This window comes from Mastigoproctus giganteus, chromosome 13 (genome assembly GCF_048544385.1).
Source record: "Mastigoproctus giganteus isolate SK-2022 chromosome 13, ASM4854438v1, whole genome shotgun sequence".
NCBI lineage: Eukaryota > Metazoa > Arthropoda > Arachnida > Uropygi > Thelyphonidae > Mastigoproctus > Mastigoproctus giganteus.
The window spans coordinates 16,179,255-16,201,361 of NC_143587.1; the positions used below are offsets into that span (position 1 = coordinate 16,179,255).

Sequence of the window (22,107 nt, forward strand, 5' to 3'; positions counted from 1 at the left end):
CTAAACAAGTAAGCATTCATAGGAGAAATTCTTGAGCAAGTTTTCTTGTACAATGCTAGAAAATTTCATATTCTTTTTTCTTATCTGAAGGTTAACCATCCTTATCCCTGTATCTATTTGTCCTTTCTCATTACTTTTTTTTTTTGTTTGTTTCTTTTTTTTTTTTTTTTTTGTTATTGTTCCTTCTGTCCCTTTCCAAGGCTAACTTAGATTTATATAGATCTTGTTATTTGATTTTCATACTGCATTGTGTTTATCAGGGATCTATGTCTGATGACGGTGAAAGTTTTCTTAGTGATGTGTCTGATGAAGGTACTGAATATACTCCTATTCCCAGTGGTAAGTAAAAATTGTTTCAGCCTATAGATAGACCCTATAGATATACAAGAGTAGACTGAAAAGTAATGCCTCTTAGTTCATAACCTCAGTGCTAGGTGATGCACAAGTTCCAGCTAGGATCTCACCAGTTAATAGTTTATAGTTAGTATACGCACAGTAAAATTTTTGTGTAGTTGTTCATTTACATGTTGCACTGTTTTAAATTGAAGCATCTTTGAGCGTGCAATTATTGATTTTTTTGACTGCTCAAAATTTACTTCATCATAATTTACTAGCCATGTATAAGGACGAAACTCTTAATGTCAGCATTATTCATCAATGGATTTCAAAAGTCGAAGGTAATGGTGTTGGTAAAGCCACTGTCAATGATCACAGTTGAAGCAGGCATCTCCAAGGCATCAGATATGACTCCGATGAAGAAGTTAAAGCAGCTGTGAAGAGATGGTTGGCCTCTCAGCCAAAAGAATTTTACTTGAATGGCATACAAAAACTCATTAAGCACTAGACAAAATGTATCAGCCTAGGTGGGGACTTTGTAGAAAAATTATACATCAAATTACAGGCAACTTTTTTATCTACAAGTATGTTTTTTTCTTTTCAGTTTATATCTTCAAAAATTATACAGTAAGAGGCATTACTTGTCAGACCACCCTAATAAATTATTTTATATACTTTTTTTTAAAACTCCTCCATTATTTAAAACAAGTGAAACTTGTCTTTGCAGGATTTCTCTTAATTAGTACTATTTCATCTGATCTATTTTCAGTTGATATTGCATAGGCATCCTTAAATCCATAGATGCCAATTACTGTTTCAAGTCAGACAAGCATGATGCATTAGTAATTATGTTAATGTGGACACTATATTTTTTATCACCATTTTAGCAAAATTCTAAAAATGGTTTGTTTTTTTTTTTTTTTGAAGAATTTAAGCACATATTTTCTTTTCCATTTGACTAAAACAATGAATATTTCCTATAACAGATTAATAATTAAAAAACTGAACAAATAATTCAAACTTTTTGAATTGAAGCTCAAAGTACTGTTAAAATCCTGAAGTAAAAGTATTTTAAAATGGCAATATAAAGTGAGAATAAAGCTAATATTATATATTCTAAGAATCTTCATCATTCATGATTACAATAGAGTCTTAAGAGCTTTGAATAAGAATTAAACGGACCTCTTAAGACAGCTAAGCAAAAAATCCCAAACTCAAGTATAAGATAAATAAGCAAAAGGAAAAAGCATACTAATCCATCAGTACTTATACTTGAAAAAGACAAGAATCAGTAGTTTTCACCCAAGTAAAAAAAAAAGAAAGAAAGAAAATAAGGAACTAAAAAGCTGTGTAAGAGGACTAATAAAACTGGTCCTGTTAAACAGTCTTTTTCTATCAAGCACTATATAATCTCCAGGAGGAACATATAGAGGAGTAGTGATGGGAACAGGTGACTATTTTTGAGCCAAAGAATCAAAACGACCAGTAAATGCAATTATGGAATCCCACATACATCCTTCAGCCTACATGATCCTTCAGATATTGTATATATTGTTGATTCTAATTGACTTTGTAAATAACTGTAATTACATTTTTCTGGCCCTATATGGCTGTCTTGAAGTATAAAAAGAAAAGTTTGATCATTGTTCAATAAATTACACTTGAACTTGCTTTTGGTCAGACATTCTGATTTGCCGGCCCACTTTAAATCAATGTATAGCTGTTTGGTATACTCATCACATTCATTAGGCCTATAACACAGTCCTACTCTCAGTTTTGTTTTCCCAGTGCATATATCACACTAAACTGACTCAACATTGCACTCATCCCATGTCAACTGGATACACTGCCTTAGATTTAATATGCTACTTAACTAAGAGCATAACCCCTCCACCTCTCCTGTCCTGTCTTTCCTTCCTGTAAATTGTACTCCGCTGACCGGGCAAGCCGGGTGGGTAAAGTGCCTGCCTGGCAACCCAAAGGTCACGGGTTCGAATCCCGCCTCGGGCTTGGATCAAAGTACTGCAAAAACCTTGGGAGGTGCATTATGGCCACAGAAGCCGATGCGCCAACAACTACCAAAAAAAAAAAATATATATATTGTACTCCTATATTCAAATTCATCAAATTTATTTACAATGCTCCTAGCATTGGCGCCTCCGTAGCCAGGTGGGAAGGAGCGGCAATGCGTAGCACACGCTTCTTAATTAGACCGGGGTTCGAGCCCGTCACCACCAAATACGGAGGATGCGGAAAGGTCAGGGAATGACCACTGCATATCCCGGAGCAATATGGCCTTAGTTGCTAATGCTCTTAAAAACCAAATAAACAAACAAACAAGTTCCTAGCATTATTGTACATGCAATTGTACATAACATGTGCTTACTCTTAGTTACCCTTATGCAGCCCATGTACTCACTGATTCCATGATGATCCACAGCAGGGCCTGAAGTCCCAGACATCTTGCTTTCCAGTCTGCTGCATGTACCAATAGTAGCAGTGCAAGAATCACTTTCACCTCTTCCTGCAGCTCTAGTTAAGCTATTAGTCTGTGTATCCCCCCAAGCTAGCAGTTTTCCGACCCACCTATCACTGCCTCAATAGCATCAGCAAATATTCTTGCATCCCATCTATTTAAGTGTATCCCATCCCTGTGAAAACAGTCTCTCCTGTTAACAAGCACAGACCACACTGAAAAAAAATTCTAACCCATGAGCCTTGCACAATCTCTCCATGGCAAAATTGACTGACAAGGCTCTCAACATATACTCCCTCCTGTCATGTCTGGGCAGAATTGCAGATGCCTTTAAATTCAATCCTAACTCAGGACTTTTTCTGAACATTGCCCTGTACTTGTCAATAAGCCCTCAGATCTCCACCTCTATATATCATTACTGCCAACATGTACAACAATATCACCTTTTTTGCTCTTAAAAGATGATATCTGCTCTACAATGCCATCTACTTTTGCCTCTGGCAGACATGCCCTGGTCCTATTACACGTCTCCTTCTTGCACAGCATATTTCCCATTTCCCTGACAGTATTAGTACATATTGATTTACATGGCTTTCTCTCTGTGCTCATTGATTAATGTGGCTTTCTCCACATAATTAGCATTAGCATTAGTAGTTAGAATTACCAGTTTTCCAAGTAAAAAGGTACAATTAACATCACAGTATCAATTTTCCCATGGTTGGGAGTGTTTTTTTGTTTGTTTGTTTGTTATGGGTTAGAAGTATAGAAAAGCAATTTATCATTTGCAGTTATGATATATTTTTTTTAGTTAATTGTGTTTACTAGAAAAGCTAAATTTTATGAGGAAAAATGAAATGCAGTAACTCAAAGACATGGAAACACAACAATAATAGGTTCTTCGCTTTGATTTGGCATGAGAAGTCATTTTTAATCACAGCCATAGCAGTTTCATTGCTGCTAATTTGCTAACTTGAGACCACTAAATGCTAGCCTCAAGTTAGATTCAGCCTGAAAAGGAACAATCCTGAGAAAAATTTCATAGGTCCTGTGCCTCTCTGATGCATTGCTAAAGTTGATTTCTCAATTTTCTCGATTATGGATAATCAAAAGTTTACTGCATTAAGTAAAACAATTAATAAAGTAATTTAAGTCATAGATCCACTATCTTAAATAATGTCAATACTTTATTTTATTATTATTTTTTTTTAAATATTGTTCAGTGTAACTCAGAATCTGTTAATAGGAAAGGCTGTTTTTCCTAACAGATCTATGAACTGATTTCAATTGTAATAAATTTGGAGCTTGATGTATTATTTTTCAATTTGTTTGTAATTATTTTTATTTTTCAATTTGTTTGTAATAATTCAAACAATGCAGTTTAAAAATAATTATCATGCATGATAAAAAACTCAGCATGATAAAATTATTGATACATAATAAAATTATGAAATTAAGTTCCTCCTTTACAAAATGTAAAGGAGGAACTGTATTTTCATCGCTTTGTTATGTTTCTGGAGTGAAATACAATAAACCATTGAAAGGGCATGATAACTAGCTTTCAGTGCCAAAACCACAAGTACCAACTCATAATCAGATTTGGAGATGTAGGCTAACAAAGCCAAAAAGAAACCTAGTATTAGTTCCTCCTCTTCTCTTATTGTGTACATCAAAAATTCAAGAAGATAAGACTAACCAAACTTAGTAGGCATTGGTGATTTCTGAAATTAACAGAAGAAACAATTCCTCAGCTGATACAAAAGAAGGATTATTTGAGTGTCAGACTGAACACATCTTCTGTGGACGATACCAAAGAGCAGAAATAGAACTAACTCATTAGATGAAAAAGTCTCATTATTTCATCTTTTATCTTATGAGTTGTGTGTTATAACTTTTTCCCCCTTATGAGATTTTTTCTGCCCTCCGACAGGTCTGGTACCAAGTGCATGGGGTGGTTGGTTGTGTCAAATTAATATTATTTTATTAATAATAATAGTAACCAGTTATAATAATTATTATAACAGAAGAATCACAGAATTTTTTTTTTTTTTTCTCAGTTTAAATTTATGTTCCCTTACGTGTATGATCGAAGAAAGAATAAGGATACCGTTAACATTAATTTAGTCAGTTCTCCTTGCTGGTGCCCAGATGCTGCAATTTACAGAACTCAAGTCTTTCTTGGTTGGAGTACCTTTTTATGCCCTTGACTAATCACGTTGTTCCTCTCTGCACCCATTCAACAGATCCATATCCTTCCTAAAATGAGAGGGGGGGTTTTTTATGTTTGAGTTATCAAAAGTCCTCTACATATGTAAATTCTTTAATACCACCATAAATTTAACAAAAAAAAAAAAAAAAAAGAAGAAGAAGAAAAGTTAATATCCCCATATCGAAACTATATAAAGACTTTGTTTTATAAAATAGCAGCACATTGCATATCAGCTACATTCTTTCAAAAATTTTTATAAAGCGAATTTATCACTTATAAAGAGTGCCATGTTAAATGTCCACCACATTAACTTGGGTTTCATAAAAAGGAATATAGGAATGCTAAGATCGACTTTTTGATGATTCTGCAAAGCTGGTGTGGGTAAAGAGTGAGAAAGGATTTTGTGGAGTTAGTAGCAATCTATTTATACATGTACATATCAATAGTGCCAAGGGTGGATGTAAGTCTCAAATTGAAATTGCGAGTCACAATAGAAGCCACAATAGTCGAAATAATACCTGTCTTTCCATTCAGATTGTGCCTCCATAGCCGGGTGGGAAGGAGCAGTAGTGCATATCACATGTTTCTTGATTAGACCAGGGTTCGAGCCCGTCACCACCAAATACGGAAGATGCAGAAAGGTCGGGGAATGACCACCGCATATCCCGGAGCAATATGGCCTTAGTTGCTAATGCTCCTAAAAACCAAAACAACAACAACATTCAAATCAAATCACAGACATTTTTCCAAAAAAGATGATTGATGAAAAATATGGATATGATATTTTTGCAAACATATATGCAATAATCAATACACATTGGGTATATTTCCAAAGTCATAAGGACAAATTAGGAAATACCTTTGATTAACTTCACTTATAATTCTGATTGATTTTCACCCTGCAGAGAGTGTGTTGTTTAACTTGGCTTACCTTTTTCTAATGCTTTTGTTTGTTTTCTCCTTTACTTCTACTCCCAGTTCTGGATATTAAATGCCTCCTTGCCATAAATATTGTGGTTTTATTGTTTCTTAATGTGTTTTTCAAGTTCCATATGTATATATATTATAAACTAAAGAACTAAAATGGGCAGGACACATAGCTCGAAGACATAATGACAGATGGACTAAGAAAATAACAGAATGGTACCCAAGAGGAGCTAGAAGAAAACCTGGAAGACAACGGCAGAGATGGATAGATGAAATTCATGAGTTTGTGGGTAGTAAATGGATGGTCATTGCACAAAACAGAAGGAACTGGAAAGTTGCTGGAGAGGCCTTCATCCTGCAGTGGATTGAAAATGGCTGATGATGATGATGTATATATTCTTTGGTGTTTCTTTTATTTTCTTTCTGCACATAGTTTTGGTTATTTGTAATCACAGAAACCAGTTTTGAAAGGTTCTTCTGTATCTTAACCTTGCTTTTTTTACAGAGGTTAGTAGAGGTTTATATACTTTGCTATTTTTAATACCATAGGTAATGTGATAGATAATATTCAACAAAATAAATATTTAAGTAATAATTGTCTTATATTAAGAAATATTATTGTGTTCTAGTAACTGAAGTGCCACCCACTCCAACTTGCAATACTGGTCGAAGGTCGAAACTGCCAACAACTAAGCCAGACACTGGAGATTTCAGTTTATGGAACCTCCTTTGCAAAAATATTGGAAAAGATTTATCAAAAGTTAGCATGCCTGTTACTCTAAATGAGCCTCTTAATGTGTTACAGGTATGTTGAATTTGTGTCTTTAAGAACGATAGTGTCACTGCCCTAAATCTGTATCATGGAAATCAACCATGATGGTGAAACTGAGAAATAACTGAATTTCAGTGTGTATAATGTGGAATTTAATGATTTAATTAGCTGGTGAAAATTACGAGGAAAAGTTTATTTAGCAAGATATGTCCTAGCTCGGTGGTTCTCAACAGGGGTCCATATGCCCCCCCCCCCCCCCAGTGGGCCATGCTATATTTCTGAGGAGCCACAGGTAAAAGTCATAAAATTGGGGGCCATGGAAACTGTTAAGTGGACTATGAAAAGTTAACTTCTAAAATAAAATTATTACTGATATAAAAAAGAAATTAGTGAGACCCTAAACTAAGGGATAATAATATTATTGTAATATTTTTTGTTAGGAGCATAATTGTATATTGTGATAATTGTAAAAATATATGAGTAAAAATTATATTATAAATAAAGAGTGTAGTTAATAAATCTCTTTTTAATTATTAATATCCTTTATATTATAAACAAATAATACATGTTACAAATAAAAAGTGCAGTTGATAAGTACATATTTATTATAAATATTAGATTTATTATAATTAAACAATATGAGGGGGCCACAGGTGAATGAAACCCAGAAGTGGGCCACGAGCAAAAAAAAGGTTGAGAACCACTGTTCTAGCTGGTTAGCGAGACATGTTCTAGCTGGCTTGCTACCAACTACAATACAACTGTTAGAAAAATAAATTTGAGTGCAGCTGGATTTCTAGCACAAGGAAATTTAAGTAATGAAAATTTCGACTCCATTGTGATACATATTAAAAGTTACAGAAAATTATAAAAAAAATTATGTGATTAAGTTAAGGTGCGGTTTAGAATAACAGCTCCCTTTCAAAAGTAGAAAATTTTTATAATTCAGTTATCTTGGTGTATGTTATGATAATAGAATGTTTAGAAATGTTGATTAATACTTTTCATTCACAAATAAATATATAGTCTTTACAATGTCTTGCTTAATCATTAATATAGAATTTGTGCTTTATCAAATTTTGATATATGTAAACAAATTGCCTGTAAAAAATTAATATTTTAAATTATGTAGTGATTAGAAAATTATTATAATCTTTTTTTGTCTTTGTAGTTATCCATTTATTTAATATGCTTCCTTTTTTGAATGAGGATTTGAACTGTATATAGCTATAGGGATACTAGAATTGTTAAAATAGCACCATACATTATTAGTTTTAGCATTAGCATTAGGAGAGGCATATGATGCAAGAAAGCAAGCTTATATAGCATCAGCCAAAAAAAAAACCTTCCCATTTCACCTATCCATTCATTCCAAATGTCTAGTTCTGCCTTGAATATATTTAAGCTATCAACTTCCACAATGACAGATGGAAGTTTGTTCCAGCAATCAACTACCCACTGGCTAAAGACAAATTTCCACACATCTATTTGATAACTGTCTTTCCACAATTTCAGTTTATGCTCCCCCCCCCCCACCTCAGGTTTGTAATCTGAGCAAGAGGAAGAATTCCATCAGCATTGAGCCGGCTCAATCCATTCAAGGCCTTATTCATCTCAATCAGATTGCCTCGTCTCCAGATGCTGCAATTTGCAGAACTTAAGCATTTCTTCATAAGAGCACCCCTCTGTTTCCCTCACCAGTCTTGTCGCCCTTCTCTACTCATTTTAGCAACTCTGGAAGCCTCCTAAAATGAGACTTCCAGACCTGTATGCAGTAGTCAAGGTGTGGCCTGACCATTGCCTTATACAAGGGGACGATCACCTACTTATCCATGCTAGCAAAATTCCTATATATCATTGACAAGACCCCATGACCTACTCTAGCAGCCTGTCTGCACTGCTCAGAAAACTTCATATCTGACTGCACAATTACCCCCAGATCTCTTTTATTCTCCACTACCCTAAGTTTAACACCTCCCAGTTGGTACATTTCTCTGGGGTTACTGCTACCCATATGCAATACTTTGCATTTGTCAATGTTAAACTTCATCAGTTTTCTTCTGCACCAACTTTGTTGGGTGGTTGGTTGGTTCCAAGTTAGCATAGTGATAGTGTAGCTGACTGGTTACTTCTTGTGGCTCCAGTATCAAACCACTGATTTGATATTGGGATGCTCTGACCCGAAATATATTGAAGATTTCAGTGGATTAGAACTTAATTTTGATTGGAAAAATAATTTTGAAGCCTCATGATTCTGGCATCACACATGCTTGCAAAGGAATTAAAAAAAAATTTGCCTTGCAAGTCTTATGGCTTATTTTTACATAATGAATCAAAAATATTTTTTCCCCTTTTTTTTTGAATTCAAGAAACCGTTTTCAATTTACCATGTAAAAATTGAATATAATATAAAATTTGTACAGCTATTTATATATATAGTATAGACAATGAAATGTTTGTAAAATTTTATACTAAAAAGATATAACAGCTATTTTAGCTATGCTTTATTTATATAGAATCACAAGATCAGCTTAATTTTAGAAATGAAATGTTCAGATAAATACAAATGTATATACTGTGCTAGTACTGTATGTGTGTACATATCTACAGTACTAGCACAGTACTATCTACAGTACTGTGCTAGTATTGTAGATATGTACACACATACATAGAATTTGTGTATGCATTTGCATACTTTTTGCTATTCACACTTTTCTTCTTAGTATGTAACCTGGATAATATTTGGTGATTTAGTAGACATGTGCATTATTATTATTAGAAAGCTGAATTAACTACATTTGTTTGCATTCCAGAGGTTATGTGAAGAGCTCGAATATAGTGAACTGTTAGACAAAGCTGCAGAAACAACAGATAGATTCGAAAGAATGGTAAATGTAATATTTAATATTTTTTAACCTTTTCTTTAATAATGGTTTGTTTCCACAGGTAGAGGAAGAGGCACTGGATATCATGACATTAGATCCCTCCACCAGCATGTGAAGAGTTGCTACATTGTGTATTTTGAACTTAAGAGAAATATACCAAGCACTAAATGAAAGCCTTGGTTTTAAAGTTTTATTGGTGAATGTAACATCTCAGTGTAATTGCCACCAGGATATCTTGTGGCATATCACGAGTTAAATGATGATTAAGAACTATTTTTTCCAGGTCTGATAGGTTGCGTGCTTTGCCCATGACAGAGGCTGTTACTCTGTTCATGGATGCCAAACACAGACCTTATATGCTTGCGGTGTGTAAACTTGACACATGCACTGTATGATTTGCTAGGCATGTGTGATGTCTGCATTGGGGGATGGTCATAATATTGTGACTGAACTCTGTATATATATATATGTCCTACCATATATATATATATACTTATATTTGAATAATGTTTGAAATAATTGAAAAATGAATCTTACATTAAAAAAGCGGTAAAGCATACATCAGAGGCAGCAAAGAGCATTTTCCTCTACATGACGCTTGAGATATAAAATTAAGTGAGAATAATGATTAAAATAAAAATGCCAGCAGCATGGCAAGACAGAAGAGCAAAAATTGTGAAATTATACGTAATGATCAAACCAACAGGGAAAAAAGAGAATAAAATTATTGCAGCAGAAACTCTCGAAGATAATTTAGAAAGTCTAAATACAAAGATCAATTAAATTTTTAATAGCCAATTAAATTAAATTTAATGGCGTTCCCTCTGATGGGCACCAGGTCCAAATTTATGTGAAATATCACGAGCAGAGATGTGAACAACTACAATAAAAAATTTTATTGTAGCTATTCAAAATTTAATTGATCTTTGTATTTAGACTTTCTAAATTATCTTCGAGAGTTTCTGCTGCAATAATTTTATTCTCTTCCTTCCATGTTGGTTTGATCATTACGTATAATTTCACTATTTTCGCTCTTCTGTCTTGCCATGCTGCTGGCATTTTTATTTATTTTTATTATTTTAATCATTATTCTCACTTAAATTTATATATATATATATGGTAGGACATATGTTGTCAGTTTTCAGAGAAGCAAATAACTGAAAACAGTTTGAATAGTTCATAAGTAACATTGTATAAATAAACATATTAATAAAGCAATATGGGCTTGAAATTGGATTTAAGATTGAAAGTGTGCAAATTATTTCTCAGTAAATTGACACATGACTTGTTTTTTATATAGAGATAGTCTTGTTTGCAGACCAGCATTGATGCTTCTTCATTCTAAGTCACATTAACTAAAGAGTTATTGTTAAAGATTTAAATTATATATTTATGTTTTAGTTTTAAACAACAAATTTAGTGTAGTTACTATAGAAATTTATTAGTTATAATCAACATAAAGTTCAGCTTTTACTTGGCTAACTGCAAATATCAAAACACTACCACTGGCCATTTGCAACACTGCTACCTGGCAAATTTCAAAGTTGAATTTAAATATTAGCGTTCCATGTAAAAGAAGTCTAAAGGAGACTGTACTTGTTCAGGCCAAACTGGGTTGGGAAGATGGATACTGTCAATGTCACAAAGAAAAAATTTATCAACATAAAGTAGAGGTAAATAATAAAATTAGATAAAAACTTTACCTCATCTTGTGCATGTATACTTATTATGAAAACTTGTAATCAGCTAGCTTTGATTATTTAAATTATCTAAACTGTGGCCTAAAATGCAATCTGTATTTGTAGATGCAATGATCTGCTATTTTTTCTGTCATCTTTTCCCTTACACTGTAAAGCTAATGTTGATAGACAACAAATGCCATCTTGTCCTTTGCTATATATGTGCAACACTATAGATGCTTACATGATCCAAGCCCGTGGCACTCCTAGCACCAGTCAACAAATATCCATGGCTGCCTTGCAATGCTGAAAATATAATGTTCAATTATATATATATATATATATATATATATATATATATAACTGAACATTGTTGGTTTGGTCTAAAAACATGTCTATACTTCTGAAATGAACATAAACCAATTTTATTTGAAGCAAAAAACAAAACAAACACAACAGTTGATGTGATGTTCACTCTTCAGTACATGCACTTAGCTGTGAATAGCTGGCTACAAATGCAGTTGTGTTGTATCTACTCATGCTACAACCATTGTATTTGTTTTTATTCTTGTTTCAGATAAATTGGTTTACTTTCATATGGAAGTACAGAGGTGACATTTTTAGCATAAACCAAAGATGGGGAACAACTTTCCCATGGAGGAAAAAAAAGCAGTTGATTAGGCAAAATTTTAATTTATAAATTGTAAAATCTAAATGGTAATACTTAGTCCAATTTTAACATAAAACTAAAAATTTTGTGCCCAAATATAAAAAAAAAGGGACCAGTGACATAAAGCTTAATCCTAAAAATGAGTGCAATGATCCTAGTGTGACTTTTAATTGAAACACCCTGTGTGTGTGTGTGTGTGTGTGTGTGTGTGTTATACATATATATGCGATATATATGATGCATGATAAATATATATGAATTCATTGCTTTTAAGCTTGCAAATGGTGCAACAACAAATAGTAAAATGAGTGGAAGAATTTTATTCATATATCTTTATAAGGATAAAAGACAAACAACTGTACCTAACACCAGGTGCAGAAGCTGTACCAGAAATTTTGGTTCTAGAAGTAGAAGATGCTATAAAATCAATGAAAAATGGCAAAGCAGCAGGACCCGATAAAGTCAGGTCCTGAAATACTAAAAGCTGGAAGCCAGCTGATATGTAAAGCTTTAACCAAACTATTTTCAAAATGCCTTCTACTTAACACAGTACCTGTAGCATGGAAAAATGCAGAAGCCATCCTACTGCACAAAAAAAAACCTAATAAGCCTATTGCCAGTTGTCTACGAGGTTTTTACAAAGATGCTTTCAAGAAGAATAGGCACAATACTTGATGCAGCACAACCCTAAGAACAAGCAGGTTTCAGAAGTGGCTTCAGTACAATGGATCACATCCAGACAGTTCAGTAAGTTATAGAATGGCACAATGAATACAACCTTCCATTATATGTAGCCTTCATCGACTATGAAAAAGCATTCCACTCAGTCACAAAACAAGCAATAATCAATGCCCTAATCAACCAATATGTGGACAGAGCTTGCATCTATATTTTCTAATCAGTATATGAATCAATATACATTTGACCCGTATTGATGCAGTCATCAATATGGATCAAATGATAAAGTTCAGATCAACATAGAAAAAGGCAAGGAGACACAATTTTCCCGAAACTATTTTTTGCAAGGTAAATTGGGATAATAAAAGACTCAAGATAAGTGGAGATTACCTGAATCACTTACAGTTTGCAGATGATATCATTCTCCTTGCTAATGATCCAGAAGAATTGCAGCAAAACATTGAAGAACTGCAGCATGAAAGCAAGAAGTTTGGTTTGAAGGTGAATATCAAGAAAACACAGGTTATGTTCAACAAATTTACCAGACCAAAGAAAATCATGTCTGATGGGACAAGAACTAGAAGTGTAAAAGTATGTTTACCTTGGACAAGAAATTTCAACACATGGAAATATCATGGCGAAAATTGAACAGAACATAAAATTTTAATGGCAACCATTTGGAAAGCTTAATATAGTCTTCTAGACAAATGAAAAGTTTTTGATAAATGTATCCTCCCTGTTCTAATGTATGGTTGTGAAACATGAACATTGAATGCCAAAGACTGAGGGTCACAAAGATAAATACGAAGCACCAAATTTTGAACATAGCCTAAAGAGACCAAAAATCATGTGCATGGATTCACCAACAAACCAAGGCCTGTGACATCATTGAAAGAACAAAACACTTAAAATGGAAATGGACAGGTCACATATCAAGAACTGATGACAGATAGACCAAACAAATTTCGGAATGGATACTACTTGGCTCTAAACGCTCAAGAAAAAGACCAAAAATTAAGCAGATCAATAAAACTGTGAAATTTTCTGGTGTTCAATGGCAACAGAAAGCACAAGACTGCAATTGCTGGAAACTTGTTGAGGAGGCCTTCATTCTGCTGTGGATCAACAATGGATGAAGATGAAGAAGAAGAAGCTGAAAACAATGAAAAAAGTTATATAAACAGGTTTGTTTGTTTGTTTGTTATTTGGTTTTTAGGAGCATTAGCAACTAAGGGCATATTGCTCTGGGGATATGCGGTGGTCATTCCCTGACCTTTCAGCATCCTCCGTATTTGGTGGTCACGGGCTCGAATCTCAGTCTGATCAAGAAGCATGTGGTACACACTGCTGCTCCTGCCCACCTGGCTACAGAGGTGCCATATAAACAGGTGTCCAATTCTGAATGGTTATGTTTGAATTTTATAAAATAGCTGTGGAGTTTCAGTGGTAAAACATAATAAAAAAATAAATAAGAATAAGCAGATGCATATCGAGTAAAATATTTATTCCTACTAGGTATATGTTTGCTTATTCTTATTTATTTTTTTATTATTTTTGATATTAGCATTACCATTAGTAGAGGCATAGGATGCAAGAAAGCAAGCTTATGTAGCATCAGCCAAAAAAAAAACCCTCCCATTTCATCCCTCCATTCATTCCAAATGCCTGTCCAGCTCAGCCTTAAATTTATTTAGGCTATTAGCTTCCACAACAAAAGATGGAAGCCTGTTCCACCAATCAACCACCCACTGGCTAAAGGCAAATTTCCGCACATCTATTCTACAACTATCTTTCCTCAATTTGAAACTGTGACCCCTCAGGTGCCTAGTCTGAGCAAGAGGAAGAATCCCATTAGCATTCAGCTTGCTCAACCCATTCGAGGCCTTATACACCTCAATCAGACCACCTCGCAGGTGCCTACTTTCCAGGCGCTGCAATTTGCAGAACTTAAGCCTTTCTTGGTAAGGGCACCCCTTTGTTCCCCTCACCAATCTTGTTGCCCTTCTTTGTACTCGTTTTAGCAACTCTACATCCTTCCTAAAATGAGACCTCCAGACCTGTACACAGTACTCTAGGTGTGGCCTGACCATTGCTTTATATAATGGGATTATCATCTCCCTGTCCCTCCTAACAAAATTCCTATATATCATTGACAAGACTCCATGACCTGCACTGGCAGCCCATCTGCACTGCTCAGGAAACTTCATATTTGGCTGCACAATTACCCCCAGGTCTTTTTCACTTTCCACTTCCCTGAGTGTAGTACCACACAGTTGGTACGTTTCTCTTCGGTTATTGCTACCCATATGCAGTACTTTGCATTTGTCAATGTTAAACTCCAGTTGCCACTTCTCAGCCCATTTTCCCAACTTATCTAGATATAGTTGGAGTAGCATACTGTCATTACTGTCGTTAACAACCCTGCCAACCTTTGTATCATCTGCAAACTTGGACATTAAACCTGATATACCTTCATCAATGGTATTTCCAATGGTAAAAAATAATCATTGGAAATAAAAAGGGATGAATCAGATTGGACCACTTAGCATAGATGGGTTGACCATTGATTATCATGCTCAGGTAGCTGATAAAGTGAATGAGTATTTTGCATTTACATTCATACATGAGGAGTTATTCAATGAGTGGAGTGCCAGAAGTTTATCAAATGCTAAAAGGGAGCTAAGTGATTTTGTAATAACTGAGAGCACAGTGGAGGAGAAATTGTTGAAGTTAAAGATAAGGAAGGCACCTGGGGTGGATGGGATCTATCCAGTTATATTAAAGGAGGCAGCAAAGGAAGTAAGCAAACCCTTAGCCATAATTATGAGAGCTTCCTTGGACTCAGGGGAGGTCCCCATGGACTGGAGGTGTGCAAATGTATCACCAATTCACAAAGGAGGTTCAAAAGGTGACACAAATAACTACAGACCTGTTAATTTAACTTGGGATCCAGGTTAACTGAATGCCAAAAATAATTTTGTTATCATATACTTGGATTTCAGGAAAGCTTTTGATACTGTTGCACATGGAAGACTGCTGTAAAAACTGGAGAGATATGGCATCAAGGGTAAGCTGCTATAATGGATAAAGGGATGGTTGAGTGGAAGACAACAGAGAGTGGTAATCAATGGAATTTTGAAAGTTATGGTTCACATAACTATTCAGACTTGGTCATATATATATATATGAACTGTTTTCATTGTTCCCAAGCCTTGAATCAATCCTAAAAGATTGTTATGAAAAGCCTTGTATATCGAGCAAAATCATATATTATGAATCACTTACCTGTGTGTCTTCTTAGCTTACACTTACACTTACCTGTGTGTAACCTTGCTTTCATCTTAAAAATTTAGACAGACAAAGAAGTGTTATATTGGATTGTGCTTGTGTTGTTATGAAAGCTGCAAGTGAGATGTAAAAATCAGCTAGCACAATTGCTTAAGTAAGGAAGGTTATTGTTTTCAAAAATATCTGTTGCCATTATGCATGTGATATTTTACACATGCATAATGGTATAGTTATAGAGATTTAATATCAGATGCAATATCTAAGATCTAAACTCATGAGATCTAATTTCACTCTAATGTTAGCCAGAAGATAAAAAATAAAATGAATGGGAAATATTTAAAATCACACATGTTACAAGCTATATGCATTTGAATTTGGGATACAGAAATTATATACTTGCTTAATGATGTCACAAGCCAAATTCTGCATTCTGACGGGTTAATTGTGGGTGTGGATAACAAAATAAATATTGAAGAGGGATGAAGAAACAAGCCAGATGTTTTAAGATACATATTATCCAATTACCTTTCTGGTTTTCAGTATTTTGATTGATTTAGTTCAGTCATGCTATTTAATATTAAGTTGATGTATTCAAAATATTTTTTCTCAAATTCCGTTTTTCTTTTTTCTTTTTTTATTTCTTTCCCTAGGTATACATAGCTGCTTTTGCTGTATCTCTTTATAGTGCCTCATATTATAGAGCTGGTCATAAACCTTTCAATCCCCTATTAGGTGAAACATATGAATGTATAAGAGAAGATAAAGGCTTTAGGTTTATTGCAGAACAGGTAATTTAATTTTTAACTAGCATATTTGTATTAAATACTCTTGTTTCTCAGATTCAGTTAGAACAAAAAATACAAGCTCCCAAATATTGCAAGTAGTGTAATATACATACTGCAACAGTTACAGTAAATTTAACTTCTGAATTGTATAATCTTTTGACTTTAAATTAAATATCTACTGGAGTTTCTCTTTTAGATTCCACAGAAATTTTTGCCATTCATTTTCAGTTTTGATGCAGAAATTCATATCTTATCAAATACTTTAATGGAAAATAATTCTGGTTTTAACAAATATAGATATGTAAGATTATTATTATTATTATTATTATTATTATTATTAGCCATATGGTGCAAGGAAGCCTGAGGCTTATGCTGCACCGCCCAAAAAAAAAAAAAAAAAAATTCCTTATTACCCTGAGAGAGAGAGAGAGAGAGAGAAGTAGAAAGGAATTACCAAGAAAGAGAAGAATGATGATATCCAGCTCAGGACCCTGGATGTGCCAAGCCCGTACTCACCAGATATGAGCCCCTGGGGGTAATGTAGTCTTACACTAGAATACAATATAAATATTAACAAATATAGATATGTAAGATTTAGTCTTACACTAGAATACAATAATAAAATGTGCCTTTATAATTAAACTTACTGGCAACAGAAAGCACAAGAATATTCAATCTTAGTTATGAATAATAATAATTTTGCAAAGGTGGCATCATAGCAGATGCCACCTTTGCAAAAATTTGCTAATTCAGAGTTTAGCTGTGTACTAATATGATGCATTTGCACTAACTTGTACGTAGTCTAATTCTCTTGCAGCCTGAGGCATAAGCCCTTAATGGGCTTATGTCTCGGGCTGCAACCATTCATAACCATTTTGCCATCATTACATCATAACCATTTATAACCATTTTGCCATCATTACATTTCATAACCATTTTGCCATCATTACATCACTAGGGTACCCACCCACCGAAGAAGGGCCAAATAGCCGTGAAACGGTGCCGTCTGCGTGGTAGTAACATTGATGGCAAACCAGTGGCATGGACAGAAACAGGCACAAGCAGGGTGGTTAGTGAGAGTAATAACAAGATAATAGAACAGTTAGGCAGATGGGCTGAGAAATATAAATTGAATTTTAGCATTAAATGCAAAGTACTGCATATGGAGTAGCAGTAACTCAAGAGTAATGTACCAACTGTGTAATACTACACTCAGGTTAGTGGAAAATGAAAAAAAAACCTAGGGGGTAATTGTACAGTCAGATATGAAGTTCTGTGAGCAATGCAGACAGGCTGCCAAGGTTTTGTCAGAGATATACAGAAATTTTGCTAGCAGGGATGAGGAAGTGATTATCCCATTGTATAAGGCAATGGTCAGGCCACAGCTTGTGTAGTGCATACAGGTCTAGGGGCCTCATTTTAGGAAGGATGTGGAGCTTCTAGAAAGGGTGCAGAGAAGGACAATCAGACTGGCAAAGAGAACAAAAAGGTGCTCTTACCTAGGAAGGCTTTAGTTCTGCAAATTGCAACATCTGGAGACTAGGTACTGCAAGGTGATCTAATTGAAGTGTTTAAAGCCCTGAATGGATTGAGTATGCTGAATTAATAGCATTGTTCCACTTGCTGAGAATACACACATGAGGGGGGCAAAATTCAAATTCAGGAAGGACAGTTTTAGAATAGATGTGTGGACGTTTGCCTTTAGCCAATGGGTGGTTGATTGTTGGAACAAACTTCCATCTGTTGTTGTGGAAGTTGATAGTTTAAATAAATTCAAGGAAGAACTAGGCAAACTATTGGAGGGATGAATAGTAAAATGGGAGATGTCATTCTTTTTTCTTTTTTTTCTTTTTTTTGGCTGGCTGATGCTATTGAATGCTAACATACTGGCACATGGCCACTCACAAACAGTTTATACTATAAAAAAGATATTTTTTTTTATTTAAGATAAATTTGCTTTATGGTTTATCAGTCACATCTAGTACTGATAAGTGTAAGTGCAGCACAGTGCAATAATAAGGTTCTCACTAGAAAGTTTCAAATATTATTACCTTTTTATAATATAAATAAAAACTGTTTACTAATTTTAATTTTTTTTTGTAGCATATATATTTTTATATTAAAAGTTTTGCATTCTTTTCAGCTTGTTTTTTTTTCACATGCAGGCCAAAAAAAATTATTTTATGATAATAAAAAATAAAGTTTTTAATATTATAGAACACCATAACTGATCAATAATATAAAAAATGTTCAGCATCTATAGTATTAAATACTGCTTCATTGACTACAAATAATATTACCATGATTTAGTTTAAAATAAATTAAACTAAAGATTTCAGTAGAATTTAAAATTCTGTAGTGCACCATTTTCAGTTGAACTTTTCATTTTTGCTGCATTACAAAATATATGGGATGGACAAATGATATGGGAAGTGTAATATAACCTAAAAGCATTCAAATGATTTAAAGATTTGGACATTTACTGCAAATAATACATAAGTGAAAAATAATAAATTGTTAAATGATGCATTATGCTCAAGTAAATTTAAGGCAGAAGCCTCATTCTGTACATAGCATTGAGCAAGTTGCACTGCTATGTACAGAATGAAGCTGTGGCCTAATTGTAGAATAATGAACGTTTATATGAATTAGCATCACATTTTAGAAAAGTCTACAACCACACACACACACACAAAGAAAAGTATTTTTCACACCCATTAATAAATAATAAAAATGTTACTATTCATAATGTTTTAAGTGTTGCTTTTAATAGTAATTAAAATATAGGTAGTTCTCGACTTTATGAGTTAATTCGTTACTAGCACATGCTCGTAAAGCAAAATCTCATAAAGTTGGAATTTATTTCCCATAGACATAAGGTTAAAAATAGGTGTTATGTTATCAATAGTGAAATTAGTTAGCTAATTAGTTTATGTTTAAATAATGATTGATTTATCCATTGTTTAAAGAAATGAAAACATTGCCTGTAAAATCAAGCAAATTATAATAATAGAGAAATTATTTACTACTTACAAATGTTAAAGAATGTTTATTCTTCATCATCATCATCGACTAAATGCACACTCGTTGATCACTCATTATTGGATCGGCACTCGTTGGTTTGCTGCACAAGAAGTCTTCTTCAGAAATGTTTCCAAGATTATCTTCTCTTTTAATTATAAATTTCACGATTGCATGCATAAGCATTTCTATTTATATATATATATAAGATTGAATTTTAGAAACATTCAAGTTGATTGAGCTGTTTGTCCTCTACCCCAAAGAGATTATCAAAAAAAAAATGGTGAATATTTGAAAAATTAAATACTTTTGTATATTCTTTTCAGCTTGTTTTTTTTTTTTTTTTCACATGGAGGCCAAAAAAAATATATATTCTATGATAGTAATAATAAATGTTCTCTAATAATAAAAATATAAAGTTTTTAATATTATAGAACACCATAGCTGATCAATAATAAAAAAAATGTTCAACATTTTTCAGGTTGTTTACTGTTGTTTTATTTACTGTTGTATTAAATACTGCTTCATTTACTATAAATAATATTACAATGATTTAGTTTAAAGTGTATTAAACTAAAGATTTCAGTAGAATATAAAATTCAATAGTGCATCATTTTCAGTCGAACTTTTCATTTTTGCTACATTACAAAAAATATGGGATGGACAAATGATTTGGGTAGCTGTAAAGTTTCAAACAAGTTGCACAATTACTGTTATCAGCAAAAGTATGCATCAAAATTTCATGAATGAAAGCCACGAAAACCATCAGTATTCAGAAGGAAAACAGCTTGAAGAATCATTTTTCTTTCATGGTGTACCTGTAATATTCCAATTTTCTTCTCTGTATTACCTTCTTTATGAATACCACTTACCTGTGTGTCTTCTTAGCTTAGAAATCATTTGTAGAACTCTCATTACTAACTTTGCTTGTCCATTTAATTCTCATGATTCTCCATAGGTACTACATTTCAAATGCTCCAATATTTTTGTTGTTTCTTTGTTAATTCTCCAGATTCCCCTCCATATAGTAATATAGGCCAAACATAGCATTTAAAGTCCTGATTCTTAATTCTAGGTTCAGTTTGCCCTTGCACAGAATTTTTATCACCTGATTGATCTTATCTGTGTGTTGTCTGCCCTATACATAATGTTATTTCTGTAGTTTGATTTTTTTCTAGTAGAATAACTTTCCTAGGTTGGCAAAAGTCGACCTCTTCTCTATTTCCATTTCTGCAGAAGATGGAAAATTTTATTTTTTCTATTGATTCACATAATTTTTGATGTCTTATGTTAATTGTAAGTCACATTTCTTTGTTTTTGGATTCTGTTATATTTACTAGTACTTCTCTTTGCAAGGTGCCATAATAACTATATCATCTGCATATCTCAGGTTGTTTACTGTTGTTTTATTTATTTTGTTGTGTTCTTTAATCTCATTCAGAGCTTCCTATATTGTTTTTACTGCATATAAATTGTATAGAATTGGTGACGCATCGGCTTCTGTGGCCATAGTGCACCTCCCAAGGTTTTTGCAGTACTTTAATCCAAGCCCGAGGCGGGATTCGAACCCGCGACCCTTGGGTTGCCAGGCAGGCACTTTACCCACTTGGCTAGCCCAGTTGGCAGAACCTATAGTACTTAGTACCGTGCTTGGGTTGGAGGTTGAGAAGACGAAAGAAGATATTTGTTGACAATGGACTTGAACTTCTGTAGACTGTAATTTTCAGGAAATACGTATGAAGAAAGGTTGTTCCAGAAAACGGCAGTTGAATGAATAAACGAGGAAGATGAAAAGTTGGTTCTGTGAGTTTGAAGTTGGACAGTAAATGGATGTTGGCTGGTGGCGGCACGTGCTCGGACCGTTTTGAAAGAGAGAGCGGGCATTATAGAAGCCAATTCAGAAGAACAGTGCTCGTGGAAATATCTGTAGAAGAGGCATGGAGTAGAAACAGTACGTCTATGAGACAGCGAGTGGAGAGACTGTTAGAGAAGAGTCATTAATTAACCTAACTGCCCTCTTCTGAATGGAATCTAGAAGCCTGAGAGAGGTTTTGGGGGCACTGCCCCAGATGTGGGAACAATATTCCATGGTAGGGCATATTTGCTATTTATACAGAGTGAGCAGCTGTTTGGAAGAAAAGTAACGCCGAGAGCTAAAGAGAAAACCAAGTTTTTTAGATGCAGAGGAAGCAATATTTGTAATGTACTTGTGCCAAGAGAGAGATTAGAAGTCAGGGTAATCCCCAAAAGAGATATATCATTTTGCCTAGAAATCAGTGTCACCAAAGATAAGCATAGGAGCAGAAGAATCCTTTTTGCAAGATATAAGACAAGACTGAGTTTTAGAAGGAGTGAAATCAACTAAGTTGTCTTTGCCCCACTGG

At 34.0% G+C, this 22,107-nt stretch overlaps 1 protein-coding gene across 9 annotated transcripts in view; it reads left to right on the top strand.

Annotated features, from left to right (window-relative positions):
- The window catches only part of LOC150075804 (oxysterol-binding protein-related protein 6-like), a 401,843-nt gene that overhangs the window by 345,053 nt on the left and 34,683 nt on the right, over nucleotides 1-22,107 (top strand). For all 9 annotated transcript variants that reach the window (XM_090387959.1, XM_090387962.1, XM_090387957.1 and 6 more), the window contains 4 exons: nucleotides 261-339; nucleotides 6,575-6,750; nucleotides 9,531-9,605; nucleotides 16,568-16,705. In XM_090387959.1, the coding sequence (XP_090244085.1) occupies nucleotides 261-339; nucleotides 6,575-6,750; nucleotides 9,531-9,605; nucleotides 16,568-16,705 (468 nt within the window). The remainder of the gene's footprint in view (nucleotides 1-260; nucleotides 340-6,574; nucleotides 6,751-9,530; nucleotides 9,606-16,567; nucleotides 16,706-22,107) is intronic.